The 20,361-nt window shown below is 40.7% G+C and overlaps 1 protein-coding gene across 2 annotated transcripts; it reads left to right on the top strand.

Moving 5' to 3' along the window:
- The first annotated feature begins 1,128 nt into the window (after window positions 1-1,128).
- LOC119363648 (regulator of nonsense transcripts 1 homolog) lies at window positions 1,129-16,842 on the top strand. Of its 2 annotated transcripts, XM_037629016.1 has the most exons (30): window positions 1,129-1,812; window positions 3,198-3,449; window positions 3,557-3,727; window positions 3,856-3,906; window positions 4,030-4,122; window positions 4,247-4,342; window positions 4,439-4,489; window positions 4,575-4,693; window positions 5,670-5,778; window positions 6,178-6,300; window positions 6,386-6,457; window positions 7,214-7,285; window positions 7,373-7,439; window positions 7,561-7,703; window positions 7,794-7,865; window positions 7,936-8,064; window positions 9,341-9,496; window positions 9,575-9,688; window positions 10,605-10,703; window positions 12,126-12,203; window positions 12,725-12,859; window positions 14,126-14,200; window positions 14,298-14,403; window positions 14,501-14,874; window positions 14,946-15,008; window positions 15,087-15,158; window positions 15,552-15,680; window positions 15,792-15,911; window positions 16,001-16,098; window positions 16,274-16,842. In XM_037629016.1, the coding sequence occupies exons 1-29, from the start codon at window positions 1,228-1,230 to the stop codon at window positions 16,079-16,081; spliced, it is 3,807 nt and encodes a 1,268-aa protein (XP_037484913.1). In that variant the 5' UTR covers window positions 1,129-1,227; the 3' UTR covers window positions 16,082-16,098; window positions 16,274-16,842. The 2 variants fall into 2 exon arrangements, with proteins under 2 accessions (XP_037484913.1, XP_037484912.1); XM_037629015.1 differs by having other exon boundaries at window positions 16,001-16,842.
- Window positions 16,843-20,361: the final 3,519 nt, after the last annotated feature.

Here is a 20,361-nt window from a genome sequence, read left to right as displayed (position 1 = left end):
AGGACGGCAGGCTAGGGTTTCGATGTCGGGGCTCGAGGAGGCACACGTCGCCGGGAGTGGAAATGTGGACTCCCACCGGTCCACGACTTCCACATTAAGGACGACGACCGCTCAGCCCGAGTGTCTGCCAGGTGGGGCCTCCTGCCCGTGCGCAGTCAATGTGAACGGTGGGATTTAGGTGGCCGACCGCCAAGCGGGCCTGAGGCGGACACGGAGCGGGCGGGTGCGCGTCCGTTCGACGTCCGTGTGGACGCAAACTAGCGCAGGTTTGCGCCGGAAATGGAGCAGACCGGACGTCAAACAGACGAAATATGCGGACGCGGTCGCGCGTTGGGCCGTGTCGTTTGTCTCTTTCGTGCCAAACGGACAAAGGCTGATGATTTGGGGCGAGTTGCCCATATAGGTCATCGTCAGGTACCTCGTGTAGTTTAGTTTTTTAAATAAATTTTAGTTAACCTTGTTAAATAAGTCTGGTTTGCATATAATATGTATGAAATTTACTTTAATTTTGTCTGGTTTTCATCCGCTGTTCATGGACACGTCCGGACGCGTTGTTATTTTTTTTGAGAAAAAAAGTTTTTGTTGGAGAATGGCGTTTTGGAGGCCGAGCTCCATGGCCTTTATTTAAAAAAAATTCAAATTCAAACTTTTGTGTTTCAAAAAGTTCTGAAAAATATGCGTGTATGTAAATATGTAACTCACATTTGTGTAAAAATTCATGATGAAATACCTTGAATTGTGACATGTATAAAAAAGACAAAATAATGGTCTGGGAGGATGAATAGTATCATGTGTTAAACAACCCCAGATTTGTTTTTTTTGTACAACCCTCATTTCAACGTATTTTGCCCTGAAAATTTACACACATGTGTGTCATTCCTTCATGTATATCTATGGTTTTTCTTTCAGAATTTTTTGAAACGTAAAATATGAATTTTGATCAAAATTCAAAATTTGAATTTGGAGGCCTCATTGGAGCTCGGTCACCAAAAGGGATTTCCGTTTTTGTTGAACATATAAAGCTTTTTGTTACAGTATACTTGATACAATTCTGTCCATCCCCCCTCGTGCACCCCTGCGATCCAAAAATCAGAGTCCACCCCGGACGGTTAAAATCAAATCAAACCCACCACTACCTCAACATCTCTCTCATCGCTCCCCTCTCGATTCGCATCGTCTCCCTCCCTGCCTCCTCATCCCGCGGCAAAACCCTAACCCTAGCTGCTGATGGCGACGCAGCCGCCTTCCTCGGCTGCGGCCGCCGACCTCTACGAGACGGCCTCGCAGCCCGACCCCTCCGCCTCCGCCGCCGGGGACGCATACACCTTCCTGGAGTTCAACACGCAGGGCGACGACTTCGAGTACCCCGACTTCCCGGAGCTCTCCCAGCCCGCGCGATCCGCGCCGCCGCCCCCGGCCCCCGTCACCTCCTCAGCCTCTTCTTCCTGGCCGGCTCCGCCCCTGCCGCCCGACGCTTTGCCGGACGCCGATCTCGCGCCGCAGGACTCGACCCCGCCGGCCTCTTCATCCTCGCCGTCGCCGCGGTCGTCGGCGTCGAAGTCAAGGGCGGCGGCGGCGGTGGCGGACGGGCTAGCCGCGGGGGTTGCGGCCCTCAGCTTCGAGGAGCCTCCTGGCGCCGGAACGGGGGATGACGGGTACGACTATGGCAAGGGCGACTTCGTGGAGCACGCCTGCCGGTACTGCGGGATCCACAACCCTGCATGCGTTGCGCGCTGCAACGTGCCATCCTGCCGCAAGTGGTTTTGTAACTCGCGAGGGAACACCTCTGGCTCCCACATTGTTAACCACCTGGTGCGGTTCCTTCCCTTTATTTGGTTGTTTCGAATTCTAAGCTAGTGGACTGTGAAGTACAAAATTACTGAGAAATTAGTTACATTGGGTCATAAAGATTCTCTTGTTAGGTACCGTTTTTAGTGTTGGATTGGTTGATGGTGCTAAGATGATGATACTGATACCAGACAGAGTCTAGGCCAGGATTATGCAATCTTACTTGATTAGAAAGCGGAAGTTGCTTAGTAGGCGATATATGTGAACTTGACCGGTCATCGGTGTCTTCTGTTATGGCTAGTTCGCTAGTTTGATTAGTTTGGTCTTTGGTGTGAATGTGTCGGCAGTTTTGGTAGCATGTGGACATGTTAAGTTTCTCCTTGATAATTTGTTTAAAGTGAGTTACATTTCCATCATGTTAGTCTTTTAGTGTAGAAAACTGACCTGGCCTGTAAGTTAACAGCATTTATAGTTGTATTTTGTCAATGTTTTTCATGATGTTGCCAAATTAGGTCGAGAGTCCTTATTGGGTTCACTTTTGTTATTACGTTGTATAAGATGATATGAATATTATGCTAAATATTCGGATTTGCTAAAGAGTCTCATCTAACTCCTACAAATCATTTGAGTAATCAAACAAAAAGTAAAAATAATAAACCCGCACAAATCTTCATCAAAATCAAGTGGTGTAGGAGTTAGGTGTGACTTGGTTAAGTCTCATCTAGATGAGAGCTAGACACACCCTTAAATATTTGTCCCAATCATGGTAGCAGTGTAGTTCTGTTTTGCAAGTGGTTCATAATATCAGTATACTTTGTTTAGATTGTCTTTAGGATACCCGAAATATTATTTAACAATGTTTAGTGCTATAATTTCAATTTGTACAAATGATAAGCAGGGGATGGGCCTATTGACTGAACTGTGTTTTTTAAACAACTTGTGCCACAATACCTATCAGTTGCCACCAATTGATTCTGAGAATGACATGAAATTTCACTATCTTCCTTTATGCTTAGCTGCCATTGTTTCTTATGGTCTCTTCATATATACCTTTTTGGCTGTATAGAGCACATAAGATACCAAGCATGTTTGATGCATTATTCCTTATTTATGTTATATCTTTCTCCTGTCATATCTCTGGATAATTAGTTAATTACCATAAATCAGCTCTGATTCAGTTGTGTTTTGTTCATAGTTATGCTAATCGTATCAATTACCCTTGCTTCATCCACTAAATAAACATCTTCAGGGTAAACAACATTTGGCAGTCATAGGCAGACAACTCCTTTTCGCAAGACCATTACTGCTTCTACTTATTTTTATATTTATTAAGGAAACTGTTGGCCATTTTGGCTAACTGACTACAATTATTAATTATACCTGAAGGCATGTGGTTCTTTTTTTCGCAGGTCAGAGCAAAACATAAGGAAGTCTGCCTTCACAAGGATAGCCCTCTGGGAGAAACGATTCTTGAATGCTACAATTGTGGCTGCCGGAATGTATTTCTGCTTGGTTTTATCTCCGCAAAGGCAGAGAATGTTGTTGTTCTTCTGTGTAGAGAGCCCTGCTTGAATGTTAATGCGTTGAAGGATATGAATTGGGATCTCAGTCAGTGGACACCTCTTATTGATGACAGGTGTTTCTTATCATGGCTTGTCAAGGTAAGATTTTTCTCCCCTTTTTATGCTGTTTTGTGGTGGGTGCACGTTTAAATACCCTTATTTTCTCTTCTTGATAACTGATTAGTGAACAATTTTATGTCTTCCAGGTTCCCTCAGAACAGGAGCAGTTGAGAGCACGCCAAATTAGTGCCCAGCAAATTAACAAAGTGGAAGAGCTCTGGAAAACAAATCCTGATGCCTCTCTTGAAGATCTTGAAAAACCTGGTGTAGATGATGAACCCCAGCCGGTGGTTTTGAAGTATGAAGATGCTTACCAGGTTTTGAAATTGTCTGCGGGCATTTGTTCCTTGAACTTATTTCAGATATCATAGTGTGTTCAGTTATATGTTAAATCTTCTTGTGTTAACTAGCACTCTAACTAGAATGCCTTTATTGTTTGTGCCAGTATCAAAATGTTTTTGCTCCGCTGATAAAGCTTGAGGCTGATTACGACAAGGTATTGTATTTTGACAATATTTTTAATGTGCTTGTTTTTTATTTGGGATTGAGAGGAACCCTGCCACACATTGCCGAGGGAATTGATTTATTTTATTTGTTTCCTCTTGTTGTTTTGCTGTAGATGATGAAAGAGTCACAGAGCAAGGACAGTGTAACTGTGAGGTGGGACATTGGACTGAACAAGAAGCGTGTTGCCTATTTTGTCTTTCCAAAGGTTAGTTTGGGAACTAAAATACATCTTATCGTAGTTTTTTCTGATTCTCAGTGTCAATTTTTTACTGCACTTGTTTACCTCACAATACCAGTTAATCTTAGGTAATCGATTTCTCATTTTATAGGAAGATAATGAATTGAGACTTGTCCCTGGAGATGAGCTACGTCTGAGATATTCTGGTGGTACTTCACACCCTGCATGGCAATCTGTGGGGCACGTGGTATGTGTGCTAAAAACATGCTGATTGTTAGCCGTATGGTAACCTCACTGTGTCGCTTCTATGCTGGCACTCATGCTAAGCACATTCTCCCTACAGATTAAACTCACTGCACAAGAGGAGGTAGCACTTGAGCTTCGTGCTAGTCAGGTATGAGGAAGCAGTTCATTCTTGTTTCCTTAAAACATACGCTCACTATTGTATAGTTTTCACCCTCAACCTTTCTGGATTTCAGGGAGTGCCTGTTGAACTGAACAATGGGTTTAGTGTGGATTTTGTTTGGAAGAGTACTAGCTTTGATAGGATGCAAGGGGCAATGAAGACTTTTGCTGTAGATGAGACAAGTGTCAGTGGGTAAGTTCTATGGATTGCTAATAATATTTTTGCGTCTTGGGCGTGCAGGCATGCTTATTTGTGTCTGTTTTCTGTTGTGATTATGAGTTGAAGGGGAAGCAATATGAAACCCACAAGTACTTCAGTTGCTCTCGAAGTTATTTCATAATTATTAGGGAGTTGCAGTTAATGCAAAATAGGTATTGTAAAGCTATAGCCATATTTCTAATCCTCAAGGCTCCAACCTTCCGGAAAATAAGGCCAACACATTTGATCCTCATTTAACCAACATTGTAAAAGAGTACAAGTAGGAGGTAATTATGAATCCATTGATTCTTTGTTTTAGTTCTACTTACTACTCCCTCCGTCCGAAAATACTTGTCATCAAAATGGATAAAAAGAGATGTATCTATAAGTAAAATATGTCTAGATACATCCCCTTTTATTCATTTTGATGACAAGTATTTCCGGACGGAGGGAGTACTTACCTCTTCTTATTTGGATATGTGGTTGAAGGGAGGGGATTTAGTCTTTAGAATGTTTTCTTCTGTAAGTTGTGTATTTGTATTGTTTGTTTATTCACAATGATTTGCAGCATATTCCTTCCATTCCAAAGTAATTGAGTTCTATTTTGTCCTAAGTCACGTTTATTTAAGCTTGATCAAGTCTAGAGAAAAAAGTATCAATATCTACAACACTAAATTAGATTTATCAGATTCTTTCGTTATAAAGTATATTTTTGTACTATATATATCTACAACACTAGTTTTGTCCTACCACATTTTCCTATAGGCTTGGTCAAACTTAAAGAAGTTTGACTTCGGGCAAACCTAGAACTTCAATTAATTAAATTCTTCATAAAGCATGTCTTAGTCATGTTAAGTTTGACTTCGGGCAAACCTAGAACTTCAATTAATTAAATTCTTCATAAAGCATGTCTTAGTCATGTGACGTCACCTTCAGCGAATTCTCAACTTTTGGTGTTCACTCAACGCAGGTACATATATCATCACCTTTTGGGGCATGAAGTTGAGCATCAGATAATACGCAATACACTACCGAGACGCTTCGGTGCGCCAGGACTTCCAGAATTAAATGCTTCCCAGGTACCCTGATGTATTAGTGTGTTAATACGAAGTAATTTTTAGTTGAACAATATGCGACCTCTCAGGCTACTTCTGATTAGTGCATCCTTTATCAACGCACTTCTGTGGTTAAGATTTGTATGCTGTCTTCTTGTTCTAGGATGTGTCAGTGGGGTCCTTATGTTCTCCCTCTGTCCCAAAATAGAAGCTGTTCTAAGAAAGTGTGCGAGCAAACTTTTCTATCTTGACCACTAAGTAATAGAAAATTATTTTGATTGGTTAAGTATATAGAGTTTTTATGAAAAACTGTTCCACAACAATTCTTTATAATATCTCACTTTCATATTACACACAATAGTGGTCAAATGATTTAAACAATTATATTTGTTTTGTTCTTGATCTGGTGCTGTATGTATTCAGGTCTTGGCAGTTAAAAGTGTTCTCCAGAAGCCCGTTAGTTTGATTCAAGGTCCACCTGGCACTGGGAAAACTGTTACATCAGCTGCAATTGTGTACCACATGGCAAAACAAGGCCAAGGGCAGGTATAGAACTGCATGGTGTACACTTGATGTGTTGTTATAGCTTGGAAGTATTGTTTGACCCCTTCTCTCTTGTTTGAAATCTTAGGTCCTTGTATGTGCACCAAGTAATGTTGCTGTTGATCAGTTGGCAGAGAAGATAAGCTCAACAGGTCTCAAGGTGAATGATGAATTTACTGTTTATGTTGATTATCTACCGTTTCCAACTGTACCTTTTCAACTCGTCAGCAATCAATTGAGCATGGCATCTGCCGTGTACTGCAACTGTTACTGTTTAGTTACCTCTCATATGCTTCGGCCCTGTTTGGATACTCACTTAGCTAGAGGTTAGAGTTAGTTTCTAACCATGACTAACCCTGAACTAACTCTAGCCAAAAAGGTGTTTGGATGACAGGGTTAGATTGACAATAAATGCACTAGGAGAACTAGCTCCAATTAGCACCTTTTGGGTGGGATAGTTTTTTTTGGATGGGTTAGATGCAACTAGCTCAAAGTAGCCCTCATGTTTGGATACTTTAGGGCTATCTGAGCCAAACTACCTCAAACTAGCCCTCATGTTTGGATACTTTAGGGCTATCTGAGCCTATGTTTTTAAGGCGACGCTTTGCTTTAAGGCGCTGGGGGGGCGCCTCGACGCCTAGGCGACGCCTAGGCGCCTAAAGCGGGCATATTGCAAAGCGCTGGGGGGGCGCCTCGACGCCTAGGCGTCACCTTACGGACGCCTTAAAAACATAGATCTGAGCCAAACTACCTCAAACTAACTCTAACCCATGGATCCAAACAGGGCCTTCAACTGATTGCAAGAATTGACGAGATATTTTTTTCCGCAATGAACTACACACTGCAATTAATGAGTTATTATTTGTGGTTTATCCTTTCAACGAATAACCTTAGTTGAATACTCTACTTGCTGCAGGTTGTTAGACTTTGTGCGAAATCTAGAGAAGCAGTTTCTTCACCTGTTGAGCATCTTACACTTCATTATCAGGTACACTCTTGACTCCTATCTAGTCGCTTGCATCCAAAATAACCATTTTTGTGTGAACGTTAATCATGGGTTTTTGCAATCATGCAGGTTCGGCATCTCGATAATTCCGAGAAGAGCGAAATGCATAAGCTACAGCAACTAAAAGACGAGCAAGGTGTTTTATCCACTCAGTCTCTCACCAAGCGTGATGCTTTCATTGAACATTTTCTTTGAAGAGACTCGGTATGACTCAGTTGGTTGGCTGGGAACTGATGTGCTGTGTTATATTTCCACAGGAGAATTGTCGAGCAGTGATGAGAAAAAGTACAAGGCACTAAAACGAGCCACTGAAAGAGAGATATTACAAAGTGCTGATGTGATTTGCTGCACCTGTGTTGGTGCTGGAGACCCTCGTTTGTCAAACTTCCGTTTTCGCCAGGTAATGATTTCTACCCTCTAGTCTTTAGGTTAGCAGTGTTCATATTTTTTCTATATTGTATCCTGAAGCAATGGAAATTGTTATTGACAGGTTCTTATCGATGAGTCTACACAGGCGACAGAGCCAGAATGTCTTATTCCATTGGTTCTTGGTGTTAAGCAGGTGAAGATGTAATCAATGATCTCATTTAGGTTAACATGATTATATTTATTTATGCTTTTGAGCTATTCAGGTTGTTCTTGTTGGAGATCATTGCCAACTGGGTCCAGTCATCATGTGCAAAAAGGCAGCGCGAGCAGGATTAGCACAATCTCTCTTTGAGCGCCTTGTTATCCTTGGAGTCAAGCCATTCAGGCTACAGGTAACGGTTGCCTTTTCGTGTCTAGCAGTATCATCATGTTGTTACTACTATGCTTTCCGTAACTCGCCGGTTCATTCTAGATTGATTACCAGAACTGTGTAAGTTTCGAGATTAATAATACTCCCTCCATCCGAAAAAGCTTTTTCGGACGGGGGGAGTATTATAACTATGTCGGTACTTCTCACGGTATGTTTCTTTTCTAAAGATATTTTATACTCTTTTAGCGTGGGTCAAAGGGTAGCCTTGGCGCAGCGGTAAACCTGTTGCCTTCTGACATGCGGTCACGTGTTCAAGTCCTGGAAACAGCTTCTTGCAGAAATGTATGGAAAGGCTGTGTACAATAGACCCTAAGTGGTCGGGCCCTTCCCTGGACCCTGCGCAAGCGGGAGTTATGTGCGCCCGGATGCCCTGTTTTTAGCCTGGATCTCCTTCACATATTATGTCTATGTGTATTACTCTCTCCATTCCTAACTATAAGTCTTTTTAGAGATTCAAATATAGACTACATACGGAGCAAAATGAGTGAGTCTATATTACATCCGTATGTAGTCCATATTGAAATCTCTAAAAGGACTTATATTTAGGGACGGAGGGAGTAGTTTATTACATATAACTCATAACACTCCTAAGCTGCTACCTTGTACTCCCTCCGTTCCTAAATATAAGGCTTTTTAGAGATTCCAACAAGGACTACATATGGAGCAAAATGAGTGGATCGACACTCTAAACTACAACTACGTCTATATACATCCGTATGTAGTCCATATTGGAATCTCTAAAAAGGCTTATATTTAAAAAGGGAGGGAGTACATTATATTATTTTAATAGATCTTTATGTTGTTTGATGCACAGGAAATAGTATTTACCTTTTGTGAAGGAACCTCCATATTACATGTTACTTCATGTACTATATCCATCCTTATTTTCTTGAACTTCACACAGATATTTCCTACCACCCCTTTTGTTATTTTGGACATCAAATTGAGTAGAAATAAGTTCTATGATGAACAGAAGTCTGTACAACTGTACCTATTTTGCCGCAGGATATCAGCTATTAAATCAAACAAGTGATATCTGAGTTTAAAATATGATATTGCAATGATTGACTGTTACTATTCTTTGACAATAATTTGTTCTCGAGATAGTGGACTTATTTCAGTTGAAAGCTAATACAATTATTACAACTTTGCAGTCAAAAGCTGAAATATTTCGTTTAAAACTATACTTGTTTCAGTTTAAAGCTAATACTATTAACTTGATAACCCTGATTTTACAGGTCCAATATAGAATGCACCCTTGTCTTTCAGAATTTCCATCCAACTGTTTTTATGAAGGCACACTGCAAAATGGGGTAACCGCAAATGAGAGACAGTCATCTGGAATTGACTTTCCTTGGCCTGTTCCAAATCGACCGATGTTCTTCTATGTGCAGGTACTTTTTTGGAAAATTGATTGCATTTTTATTTATGGAAAAGGCCTATATATACTGATTTGAACTGATTTTCTATAGATGGGAGTAGAAGAGATAAGTGCTAGTGGGACATCTTACCTCAATAGGACTGAAGCTGCAAATGTAGAGAAAATTGTAACTACATTCTTAAGAAGTGGTGTTGTGCCAAGCCAGGTATGTACTGAGTAAAAATGATTACTATCATAAGGACGTTCTTTCAAAACCAGGGAGCCACTGCTCCACTAATGGATGGTGTCGATTTCAAAGCCGATAGCACTGGGACATGTTCCAATGTGTGAGGTTTGCAGGGAATTAACCTGTTAAGGTGTATGGCATAGCATGCGGTACAATTTTCTCTAATTCCTGGACCCGCACCGTGCTTTGGTTGACATGCCTCCTGCCATAAGGCTAGCACCCACCCTTGCTCGTTGTCTTCAAATGGGACGAACTTGACAAGCTGCTGCTGCTCTCTCCCTTCTAAGTCGTTCATGCATCTTCCAGCGTTGTCATTGAGAAGCAGACCTGGATCTTAGAATAGAACATTAGAGTGCTTGATAGAAGGGGAAAACGGGGTGTAAAGCAACCAGCTAGTATGGATATTATTTTTTGGTGGCAGCCTATGAAATCTGCTATCGCTGGCCCAGTGGATTTAGATGAGTGTCAGGTTGAGTTGGAGTAGAAGAGCAAAAACCAGTGGAAAAGAAAGCAGCCTATTTCCTTTCGTTGTTTGTTTTCTTTATTCCAGAGTGGATCTTAGGCTCCTAGCTATAGCTTTTCACACACATGCAGTACCTGACACATATATGCCCATGCATTTTGCTGGGCCCAATTTGTGTGTACATGCTTGCAATGATTCCTGCATGATAAAGGATAACCATAACAGATTACACAAAAAAGAAGAAAACTATGAACGGCCCAGGTTCCAATACAAGATCTAACAAGACATCAATGGGTCGAGTTAGGTTCCAAGAATCTCCTGAACTTTATTCTTATGATCATTTAGAAGTTCTGCACTAGCCCCTTCTGTATGAGAAGACATCACTAATTATTTCGAAACTGGATTTGTACCTCATGGATCTTTAATATGCAGATCGGAGTTATCACACCTTATGAAGGGCAGAGGGCGTATATAGTAAATTATATGTCAAGGAATGGCTCTCTTCGCCAACAGCTTTACAAGGAAATTGAGGTAAACCATAAAACTGTAGACTATACTTGTAAATATAAGGTGCATTTTGTTTTGTTAAGATGAGGCTTCAGTCATCGATTGGTAATATTGATATGTAATATGCATGGCCTCAGATGAAATGTTCATATATTTCAATTTTAAAGTACTTTTATGTTCATGGTGTTTTGTGTCGCAAATCAAATATTAATGGATTATTGGGCGCAGTTCTTTTTAACTTTTGATTCTCCAGAATCAGCTTTTGGGAAACTTCCCCCAGAATCAGCTGCTAGTACTTTCCTGAGATTGTGGTCTGAGATTATGGAACGAGTTGTATGTTGAAATGTCTATAATGCCCCTGAACAGAAACTTTGTGTTGAATTGCTAACACTTAGAAGTTTCAAACAATTTATCGTCAAATATGAGCATGAATAAGATTTATGAATATCTTAGATTGATAAATATTACAATAAAGAAGGTTTCCACGTTTCCTTTGCCACAAAAGAAGTTCCACTACAAATAGATTGACTGATTTCATGGTACAAGACTGATAGCAATAGCCTCACGTGTTGCGGCCATGGTACATCATCTTCTGGTGGTAGTGCGTTGGCGCCCGTAAATGGCAATGGGGGTTGCACATATGATCCATCTATCGACCGATTAAGTCTCTGTACAGACAAATACATCCATCTACCGATCCATTGTTTTTTCTATGTACAGAGATTGAATGACATGACAAATTCTATAGAGATGAACACATCCATTCACCAGTCCATCCATCCATCCATCCATCAATTTCTGTGCGAACTAGGAACAGAGAAGACAGAGAGGAGAGAAGACAAAGAGGAGAGGAGAGCTCACCTGAGGCGATGGCCCGACCGAACTCCGGAGTGGCCCCGTCCGGCGGAGGCGGATCTGGTGGAGGCGGCATCGGGCGGAGCAGCGGCTGTGGGCCTGGAGGTGAGCAGTCGGGGCGGAGGAGCGGCCGGGGCGGGCTGTCGGGCGGCTAGGCGGCGGCGGCCCTGTAACCCTATTGCGAGCGCGAGCGGGGAGGTGGGGGATCAAGCGAAGGAGAGGGACAAGTCGTGCGAGTGTGACTCGTTTTCCTGGGCGCGGCTGGCCACCAGTGGCAGTTCTCTCGTAATTTGCCTCTCAAACAGGGGTACTATCTTAAATCGAACCGTTTGTTTTGTGGGAGGGTTCATAATAGCCAGAAGTGAGGTCTCCAGACGATTTTGGATTGCACTACCTATTCTAGCGATTCTCAGATGATTTAGACAATCAAATCGAGTTCTTTTAAGCTTTTGATTATTCAGACCCAGATTGTCCAGAATCGAGTGAAAAGAACTGGGCCTTAGTTGTTGGTCAAAGCCTTTTCTTTAGCAAACGAAATTAACCTTACCTTTCCAGAAATATTTGTGCTATAATATGCATAATGTTATTCAGGTGGCAAGTGTCGACTCCTTCCAGGGAAGAGAGAAAGATTACATTATTCTGTCTTGTGTTAGAAGCAATGAACACCAGGTGTGTTTTCTTTTTTTATTATATTGAGCCCATCATTTTGTTGGCTGTGTGTTTCTTGCATTATACAGTAGTAATTTATATTTATATGCACAGCATATGGTACATGCAATCTAGAGTTTATCGCTATAGATATTTTGTGTGTGATACAATATGTTTTTAGTGCTGGATTATTTAATTGTTATCTGGTCATATCAATTTGTAGATTGGTACATGCAACCTAGAGTTTATCGCCATAGATATTTTGTGTGTGATACAATATGTTTTTAGTGCTGGATTATTTAATTATTATCTGGCCATATCAATTGTAAATTGGCATTTGCTTTGTGTGTAGTTAAGTTATATATCTTTGAATATTATCTATGCATTTATGTTTCTTCATATATTGCGTTTATTGATATAAACTGAGCCATGATTCTTTGTGAATTATTGTTGTGTTCCTTGGCTGTTAGTGCTTGATGAGCAACTGTTGTACGCCGAATCGTTTAACTGATGATGCATATTGCTTTTGACGTTTTTTTCAGGGTATCGGCTTTCTTAATGATCCACGCAGGTTAAATGTTGCATTAACTCGTGCTAGGTATGGTATAGTCGTTCTTGGGAACCCTAAAGTTCTAAGCAAGCAGCCTCTTTGGAATAGTTTGTTGACACATTACAAGGTACAACTTTCCGTTGATACATACCAATGCTTACTTTAAGCTGCAAATGATTAGTATTTTATTAGTTTGTTGCTGCCCTTTTGGTGAGACTTTTACACATCAAAACTCTATAAAACTTTATAGCTTGGTTCGGTTATCTTTCATTGTATATTAAAATTCCTAGGGGGTGTATTGTGTGCCTGTGTGTGCCATAGTAGTTTCTGTGATATGAATTTGTGCTGGAAGATAAATACTCCCTCCGTCCGAAAATACTTGTCCTAGAAATGGCTGTATCTAGACTTACTTTAGTTATAGATACATCCATTTTATCCATTTCTAGGACAAGTATTTCCGGACGGAGGGAGTATCAAAGGAAATGACATATGCATAATCTGGCTACAAGTAAAACGAGGAGCATTACTAACAGTGGCGGAGCTATGTGAGGACAAATGAGAATTCATGTTATCGTAATTCTCAAGTTAAGAATTACTACTGCCTCTGTCCTGGTTTACTAGTCCTCCTTGTATTTTGGGTCATATTTTGACCATGATTTTAACTAATAAAATATAAGTTATACATAGCAAAAAATATATAATTAGAATCTACATTCAAATACGATTCCAACAACATAATTTTTGGTGACATGCATTAACATTTTGCTAGTCAAATATGTGGTCAAACTTGTGCTCCCCCTGTAAATAAATATAAGAGCGTGTAGATCACTACTACGCTCTTACATTTCTTTACAGACGGAGTAGCTTTTATACATATAAATCTCTACATTACGTAATCTGGCTACAAGTAAAACAAGGAGCATTACTAACAGTGGCGGAGCTACGTGAGGACAAATGAGAATTCATGTTATTGTAATTCTCAAGTTAAGAATTACTACTGCCTCTCCTGGTTTACTAGTCCTCCTTGTATTTTGGGTCATATTTTGACCATGATTTTAACTAATAAAATATAAGTTATACGTAGCAAAAAATATATAATTGGAATCTACATTCAAATACGATTCCAACAACATAATTTTTGGTGACATGCATTAACATTTTGCTAGTCAAATATGTGGTCAAACTTGTGCTCCCCCTGTAAATAAATATAAGAGCGTGTAGATCACTACTACGCTCTTACATTTCTTTACAGATGGAGTAGCTTTTATACATATAAATCTCTACATTACGTAATGTTGGCCCCTCCTTTATATCCAGTCAAGCTCCGCTACTGATTATGAACTATTGTGGTTTGAATTATTTTATTTATAATGTATAACTTCTATGTGTTTAGGAGCATGAGTGCTTGGTAGAAGGACCTTTGAACAATTTGAAGCAGAGTATGGTGCAATTTCAGAAACCAAAAAAGGTGAATACGTGCATTGCCTCTTCCAGATACCTATTGGAAAAGCATTCTCTTTGTTATTTTCCTTTTACTAGTTTCTCACTTTTATTTTTATGAGTAGATCTACAATGATCGAAGACTGTACCTGGGTGGTGGTCAAGGTGTTATGCAGGGATCTGCCTTTGGCACTGTAGGCTCAGTAGATAAGAGAAGTGGTAGGGGAAAAGGTCTGTGCAGTTATAATTTAATGACCTGTATTTCCATTTTTGTTGACAATGGTTCTTTATTATCACCCTTAATACATCCTTCTTTCCACCAAATCAGGACACCCATTTGTTCCATTTGGGCCACCAAATGGGGCTCACAAACCTGGTGTGCACCCATCAGGCTATCCTTTACCTCGCATGCCTTATCCTCCATTTCCTGGGTCTCCACATTCTCAACCCTATGCAATTCCAACCCGGGGATCCCTGCATGGACCCATTGGAGCTGTTCCGGCGGCGCCTCAACCTGTTAATAGGAACTTTGGGGCTCCTCGTGCAAATACCGGTGGCCCTATTGGTGGTCACCTTGCTGCCCATCAGCAGAACTCTCAGCAAGCTATGGGAAGTGTGGGCCCAACTTTTAACTTTGCTGGTGATCCGAGCAGTCAGCCTTCTGGTGGAGGCCTGATGTCCCAATCTGGACTGATGACACAGGTTTGTTCATTTTTCCTTTTATTGCATAAAGTAACAGTACTTCTACATTAACATTTGCATTTCTGAAATAGATGCCTGTCCAAGGTCTTAGTCAAACATTCCGTGACGGGTTTCCTGTTGGTGGGATGTCTCAGGTACAAGCAATAAAAGGCACGTGCACCACTATCTTACCGTTCTCCCCTTTGACTGAATTTTATTTTGTTGGCTGCTAGGACTTCTTTGGAGATGATTTCAAGAGCCAAGGATCTCACGTGGCATACAACATTGCAGATTTTTCTACTCAGGTAATCCCATTTGTCTGCTGACTTTTCTGCTGTTTTTGGATCAATATTATTTTCAGATAGCTCTGTAATTTGTTATTTGTGTAAACAGACCTAGCGTTGTAATTTGTAAACAGTATTACTCCACCCACCCAAATATACAAGGCATATTTTGTTTAGTAAGACAAGGGCTTGTCCAATATATACATGACATGGAATAATTGGCAGTAGTATAAAAATTAGAGTACTTATCTGTGGTGGTGATTTCGTATCATGTAGGTCGAATATTACTTGAGTAATTGTTAGTCAAAGCCTTTTCTTTACCAAAGAAAATACTGCTCACATTTCTGGATGGAGTAGTAGTTCATTATTAGTTTGGGAAGGGACTTCTAAAAGTAAAATAACTGTCATACACAGGCTTCTCAAGGAGGTTATGCTGTTGAATATACACAAGGGCCCCAATCTGGATATCCTGGGAATTATTTGAACCAAAGTGCACATCCAGGATACCCCCATATGGGTGTAACAAATGACATTGTATCTCAGGTCTGTGGTTTGCTTTTGGTAACAATTACATTACATCTAATAAATTTTCTCTTGATTCCTTTCCCTGCACATGTTAATCTCTCTGCGCTAAGCCTGTTTTGTATGATCCAGGATCATATGGCCCATGGTTCACATGGAATGTTTACGCAAGCGGGATACAACGACCCATCACAAGATGAATCTTCTCAGATGCATTATGGGATGGGTGCTTCTGGCCATCTTCAGTCACAGGTGGTTTATCTATCTATTTTCACGTGCTAAATGTTTTCTTTGACTTGATGAAAATTTGTTGTAACTGGAGCTAACATAATGGTTTGCAGAGCATGATGAATCCTATGTACTCTCAGTCATATGCTCACTATAACACTCAACCTCAGTCTCTTCAGCCCCCACCGCAGTGATCAAGAAAGCTTGTCACGTAAGGCTGAAGCCACATTATTAAGTTTTGGAAGTTTCATGAATTGCATCCCCTTGGCCCGTGGCATCTTGGTTATGCCTTGCTGCAGTACTACGCAGAAGTGTTTGGGACTAGACATCGGTTGCAATCAAAGAGGACAAGCATATTTTGACACATTGGATGTTTATTGGGTCAGGCTTGTACAAGATTGGCTATGGCTATCGCTGGACACCGTTGCTAAGGAGCACAAGGAGTGAGATGTATCTCCTTACTTACCGTGGCAATTTTGCGATGGGGCTTACAACAACAGGTCGTCACTTGTGCATTAAGAAAAAGGGTGTCGATGCTACACCCTTATTCACCTGTATAGAAGGCAAATGGGGCTTGTAGTGGTACAATGTGAATATGTGCTGCCATCTGAGTAAGGGTGGGCAGCTATCGCCTGCCTCCATGGTATCATGAAGACGCCTGCTGATTGGCCTTGTATAGAGGTGCTATAGGTGGTGTGGCTAACCCTCAGATCTCGCACATGGATACTTTTGCCTTAAGAACTATGTATGCTTTCTATATAGTTTTGGTATTATTATTACAGAAATGATGTAGGTAATGTTGCTTGGCAATAGCTTTGTGGTTCTTGGTGGAAAGTGAGGTTTTATTGGGCTGTTAAATCATATGGTGTAACTATGGCTTGATTCAGCTATTTAAGGCTGATTGGTGTGCGGTTGATTTTTAACCTGTGATATCCAGAGGCTTTTGGTTTTGACATCTGAAGTCGACCCCAACGTGGTTAGTTGGGGATCCTTTATTTTCCGAAGTGATTGTTCATATATTCGTGATGATACTGCATGCGTATATAGGCACGTTGTAGGACAACGTTAACTGGTCCGGGAGCTTCTGATTTCTTACCACACATGTAGCGTAAGTATCCTTCCCTGATTGGCCGGTTGCCACATGTGTCAATGGCCTCTCCCCATGTACTTTCTACGTGCAAGGGTAAATACCAATCATCTATGAAAGACCATCGTTTTTTTACACATCTGTTCGATTCTCATTTGCATTGAACACGTTACTAGCATATTCTGCAATGTTGGTTGATTATTTTAATAGCTGCGTGTGTGCATCGCATTTGGCATTGCGGCTCAAATTAAAACTATGGAAGAACCCTCCCTTATGGTTTGATACCTTTGTTACGATGTTGGTTTGATTATTTTAATAGCTGTGTGTGTGCCTCGCATCCTGCATTGTGGCTCAAATTAAAACTATGGAAGAACCCTTATGGTTTGATACATTTGTTATTTTTTTCATGGTTGTCTTTAGAAAAGTATAAGGTGTCATGAAAGAAGAAAGAGCTTGAAGATCTCGAAGATTTGCTCGTTTCTTTTAGACTTCATTTTGTAATCGCTGAAGTTAGCTCATGTATCTCTATCATGTACAATTTGCTACTCTCTCCATTCTAAAATGTAGTGCTTACTTTATTCCCGTGCTTTAACTTTGACCATAAATTTAACCAACAAGACCGATTGCGGCGGGAGCAAAAATTATATCAGTGAATTCGTATTCAAAAGAAGTTTTCAATTATATAATTTTTTCTCCTGCCGCAGTCGATCTCGTTGCTTAAATTTATGGTCAAAGTTGGACCTCGGGAAGCTTGGGCGCACTATATTTTGGAATGGAGGAAGTACTATAAACATATAAATATATCATTGGTATTGATTGTAAAAAAAGAAAGCATATTCTATCTATCGGGAGCAAAGCAAAAACTAGAGAAGGCACCCTCAGCTAAGACTAGAGGCACTATGTCCGAGTAACTTTCAACTCCGTCCTCTATGAAAAATATCACTGTCCTGGAGTGAGAAGGGTGATCGGCCACATGGAAGAGACCCCAATATCAAAGATGACAACAAGAATTCCGATGAACCCTAGCTTCGAATGTCGTTGGTAACAATGCTTGTTGTTTTTTACTCCTTCCTTTCGTCATGGACGACATGAATTACTAAAATCCATCTTAAGGATTAGATGCACTTACAATATCTTTCTTTTTGATAATCGATGACAACACAGATCAAAGCTTAAAATGATGCTTTGAGAAGCATATGATATACAAGAGCCCCCTATAAATTTATACATTATTAAAAAAAGTTATGTTTGAATGCAAATGCACAATCGATTAGATACACGCGATACTCTTTTATAGCACATAAAACTTGGTGGAATGCATCAGAGCAAATGTACATCCTAAATGAAAAGGAATATTGACAACAACATGTAGTAAAGGTGTTAAGTATGTGATGCAATCACAAGAATATAGTTAGCATGCACACCTTCTATTTGTAGGAGATAATTTCGTGCTAAAAAGGTTAGATATCAGCATAGCATCTACTAATAGATCAACACATGAAAACTATATCCACGAGGATAGAAATCTTGCAATATATAATAACATAAACATACACGCAAGAAAGAATGAAGTGTGCAAGACAAAAGATAGGAATAAAGGAGCATGTCTTGCAACTTCCGAGTGACAACAAAAAACTTGCAATGTGATATCCCAATATCACAAAGTACTAGCTTCCCAGAAGCTGTACCACAAATTAGCGAATTAGGAGGGGGGGGGGGCTCTTTTGTGTAGAAAAATAAAAAGCAGGGCAATCTTCCAAACTTGCATCCGAAATGTGAAATATTTATACAATTTTTTGGAGCTCTATTGGCGAGTTCTAGTTCTGCCTCCGTAGTGCCCTCTTTTTTTGAGTCGCAGGTTCAAGTCCTGCTATACGCAAAAACACACACTCTTGTATTAGGCCCAAACTGAGAAGTGTGGCACCCCCTTGCCTGCTTGCCATCCACATCAGAATAGATAGAGTTTTCCGAAGAAACCTGCTAGTGAAGGAAGGCCTCCTAGGGATAAGAGACATAGGGCTAAAGAGAGAGCCAAAAAAGGATCTTTCGTGTATAATCCTGTATAATCTCGAATGTTATTAGCTTCGGTACGTGGACCAAATAATACAATGCAAGCAAAAGTTCCTCAAATAAAGTGCTTTTTTCAAGCTTATTTGCTTGAAAAACATAGTGTATCGTCTCCCCATAAAATAGATAAGCTTGTAGTTGAGCACCTATCTGAAGGCCCAATCGGCATCAGTAGTTGCACGCAACTCTAAAGAAGACGATGACGGAAAAAAGGAAGGATCGAGAAAAGGTACCTTGAATAATCTAAGAATCCGATGAACTGCTGCAAAGTTAACTGACAGGGGGGGGGCACTTCTGTATTGTTGTATTCTGCTGGGATGTGCAGGGACCAAAAGCTAAGCTTTTATAAGCTCTTAAGAGAGACACTTTACTATCATCTCACCTGGGATGGAGCCCTTCAAGCGACTTATTCCATCCATCTTGCTCCCAACTTAGAAATTAGAAAGGACTAAGATTCTACTTCTTCCTCAAATACAGGGAATGTGGATTCATTGGGCAAATATAGGTTCGATCAAGATTTGCTTTTCTGGAGTACCAAAAGCAAGCACGACGTTGCTCTCAAAGCTAGGAAGGAAAGGTAAGGAGCAAGATTGTTTACTAAGATCCTAGCGAGTGGAGTATTTTGACGAGCAGGGGAGCGAGCAGAGTACTTTACGCAAGTAGTGTTTTACGACGAACTCGTATAAGAGCGTGTCATATAGTCCTTGAAGCATTATTCCTTTTGTCGGTAGGGCTGTTAGCAAGGAGTTTGAAGCTTTAGTACTTTCAGCTTTCCCGTTTTAGCTAGGAATGAAGTTGGTTCAAAGGTGTTGTCACGCCCAATATGCGATGCTATCCTAAAGAGACTCGAAGGTCCCACCAAGGATAGAACCGCATATTGAAACGCTTTTGCAAGGTGGATATCATTACAACAACATTACATAATATATGGGGATACATACAAGAGGCATACAATGCCACACGAATACAACATCACAATACATAAGAGCATCATCCGACTACGGATGAAACACAAACAGAAACTCAAATGACATCCACCCTGCTAGCCCAGGCTGCCGATCTGGAACCTATCCCCTGATCGAAGAAGAAGCAGAAGAAGAACTCCAAAACAAGCAAACATCGCGCTCGTGTCATGACCATCGCAAAACCTGTACCTGCAACTGTTGTTGTAGTAATCTGTGAGCCACGAGTACTCAGCAATCCCATTACCATGGGTATCAAGACTAGCAAAGCTTAAAGGGAAAGGAAGGGGTAAAGTGGTGAGGTTGCAGCAGCGACTAAGCAGGATATGGTGGCTAACATACGCAAATAAGAGCGAGA

Source organism: Triticum dicoccoides, chromosome 2B (genome assembly GCF_002162155.2).
Source record: "Triticum dicoccoides isolate Atlit2015 ecotype Zavitan chromosome 2B, WEW_v2.0, whole genome shotgun sequence".
In the NCBI taxonomy this organism is placed as follows: Eukaryota; Viridiplantae; Streptophyta; class Magnoliopsida; order Poales; family Poaceae; genus Triticum; species Triticum dicoccoides.
This window is presented reverse-complemented; position numbering and strand designations above follow the sequence as displayed.

Coding starts and splice junctions, on each gene's coding strand:
- LOC119363648 (XM_037629016.1), top strand. CDS start 1,228: ATGGCGACGCAGCCGCCTTCCTCGGCTGCGGCCGCCGACCTCTACGAG. Junction 3,907..4,029: donor TTGAGGCTGATTACGACAAG/GTATTGTATTTT, acceptor GTTTTGCTGTAG/ATGATGAAAGAGTCACAGAG. Junction 7,286..7,372: donor ATCTTACACTTCATTATCAG/GTACACTCTTGA, acceptor GCAATCATGCAG/GTTCGGCATCTCGATAATTC.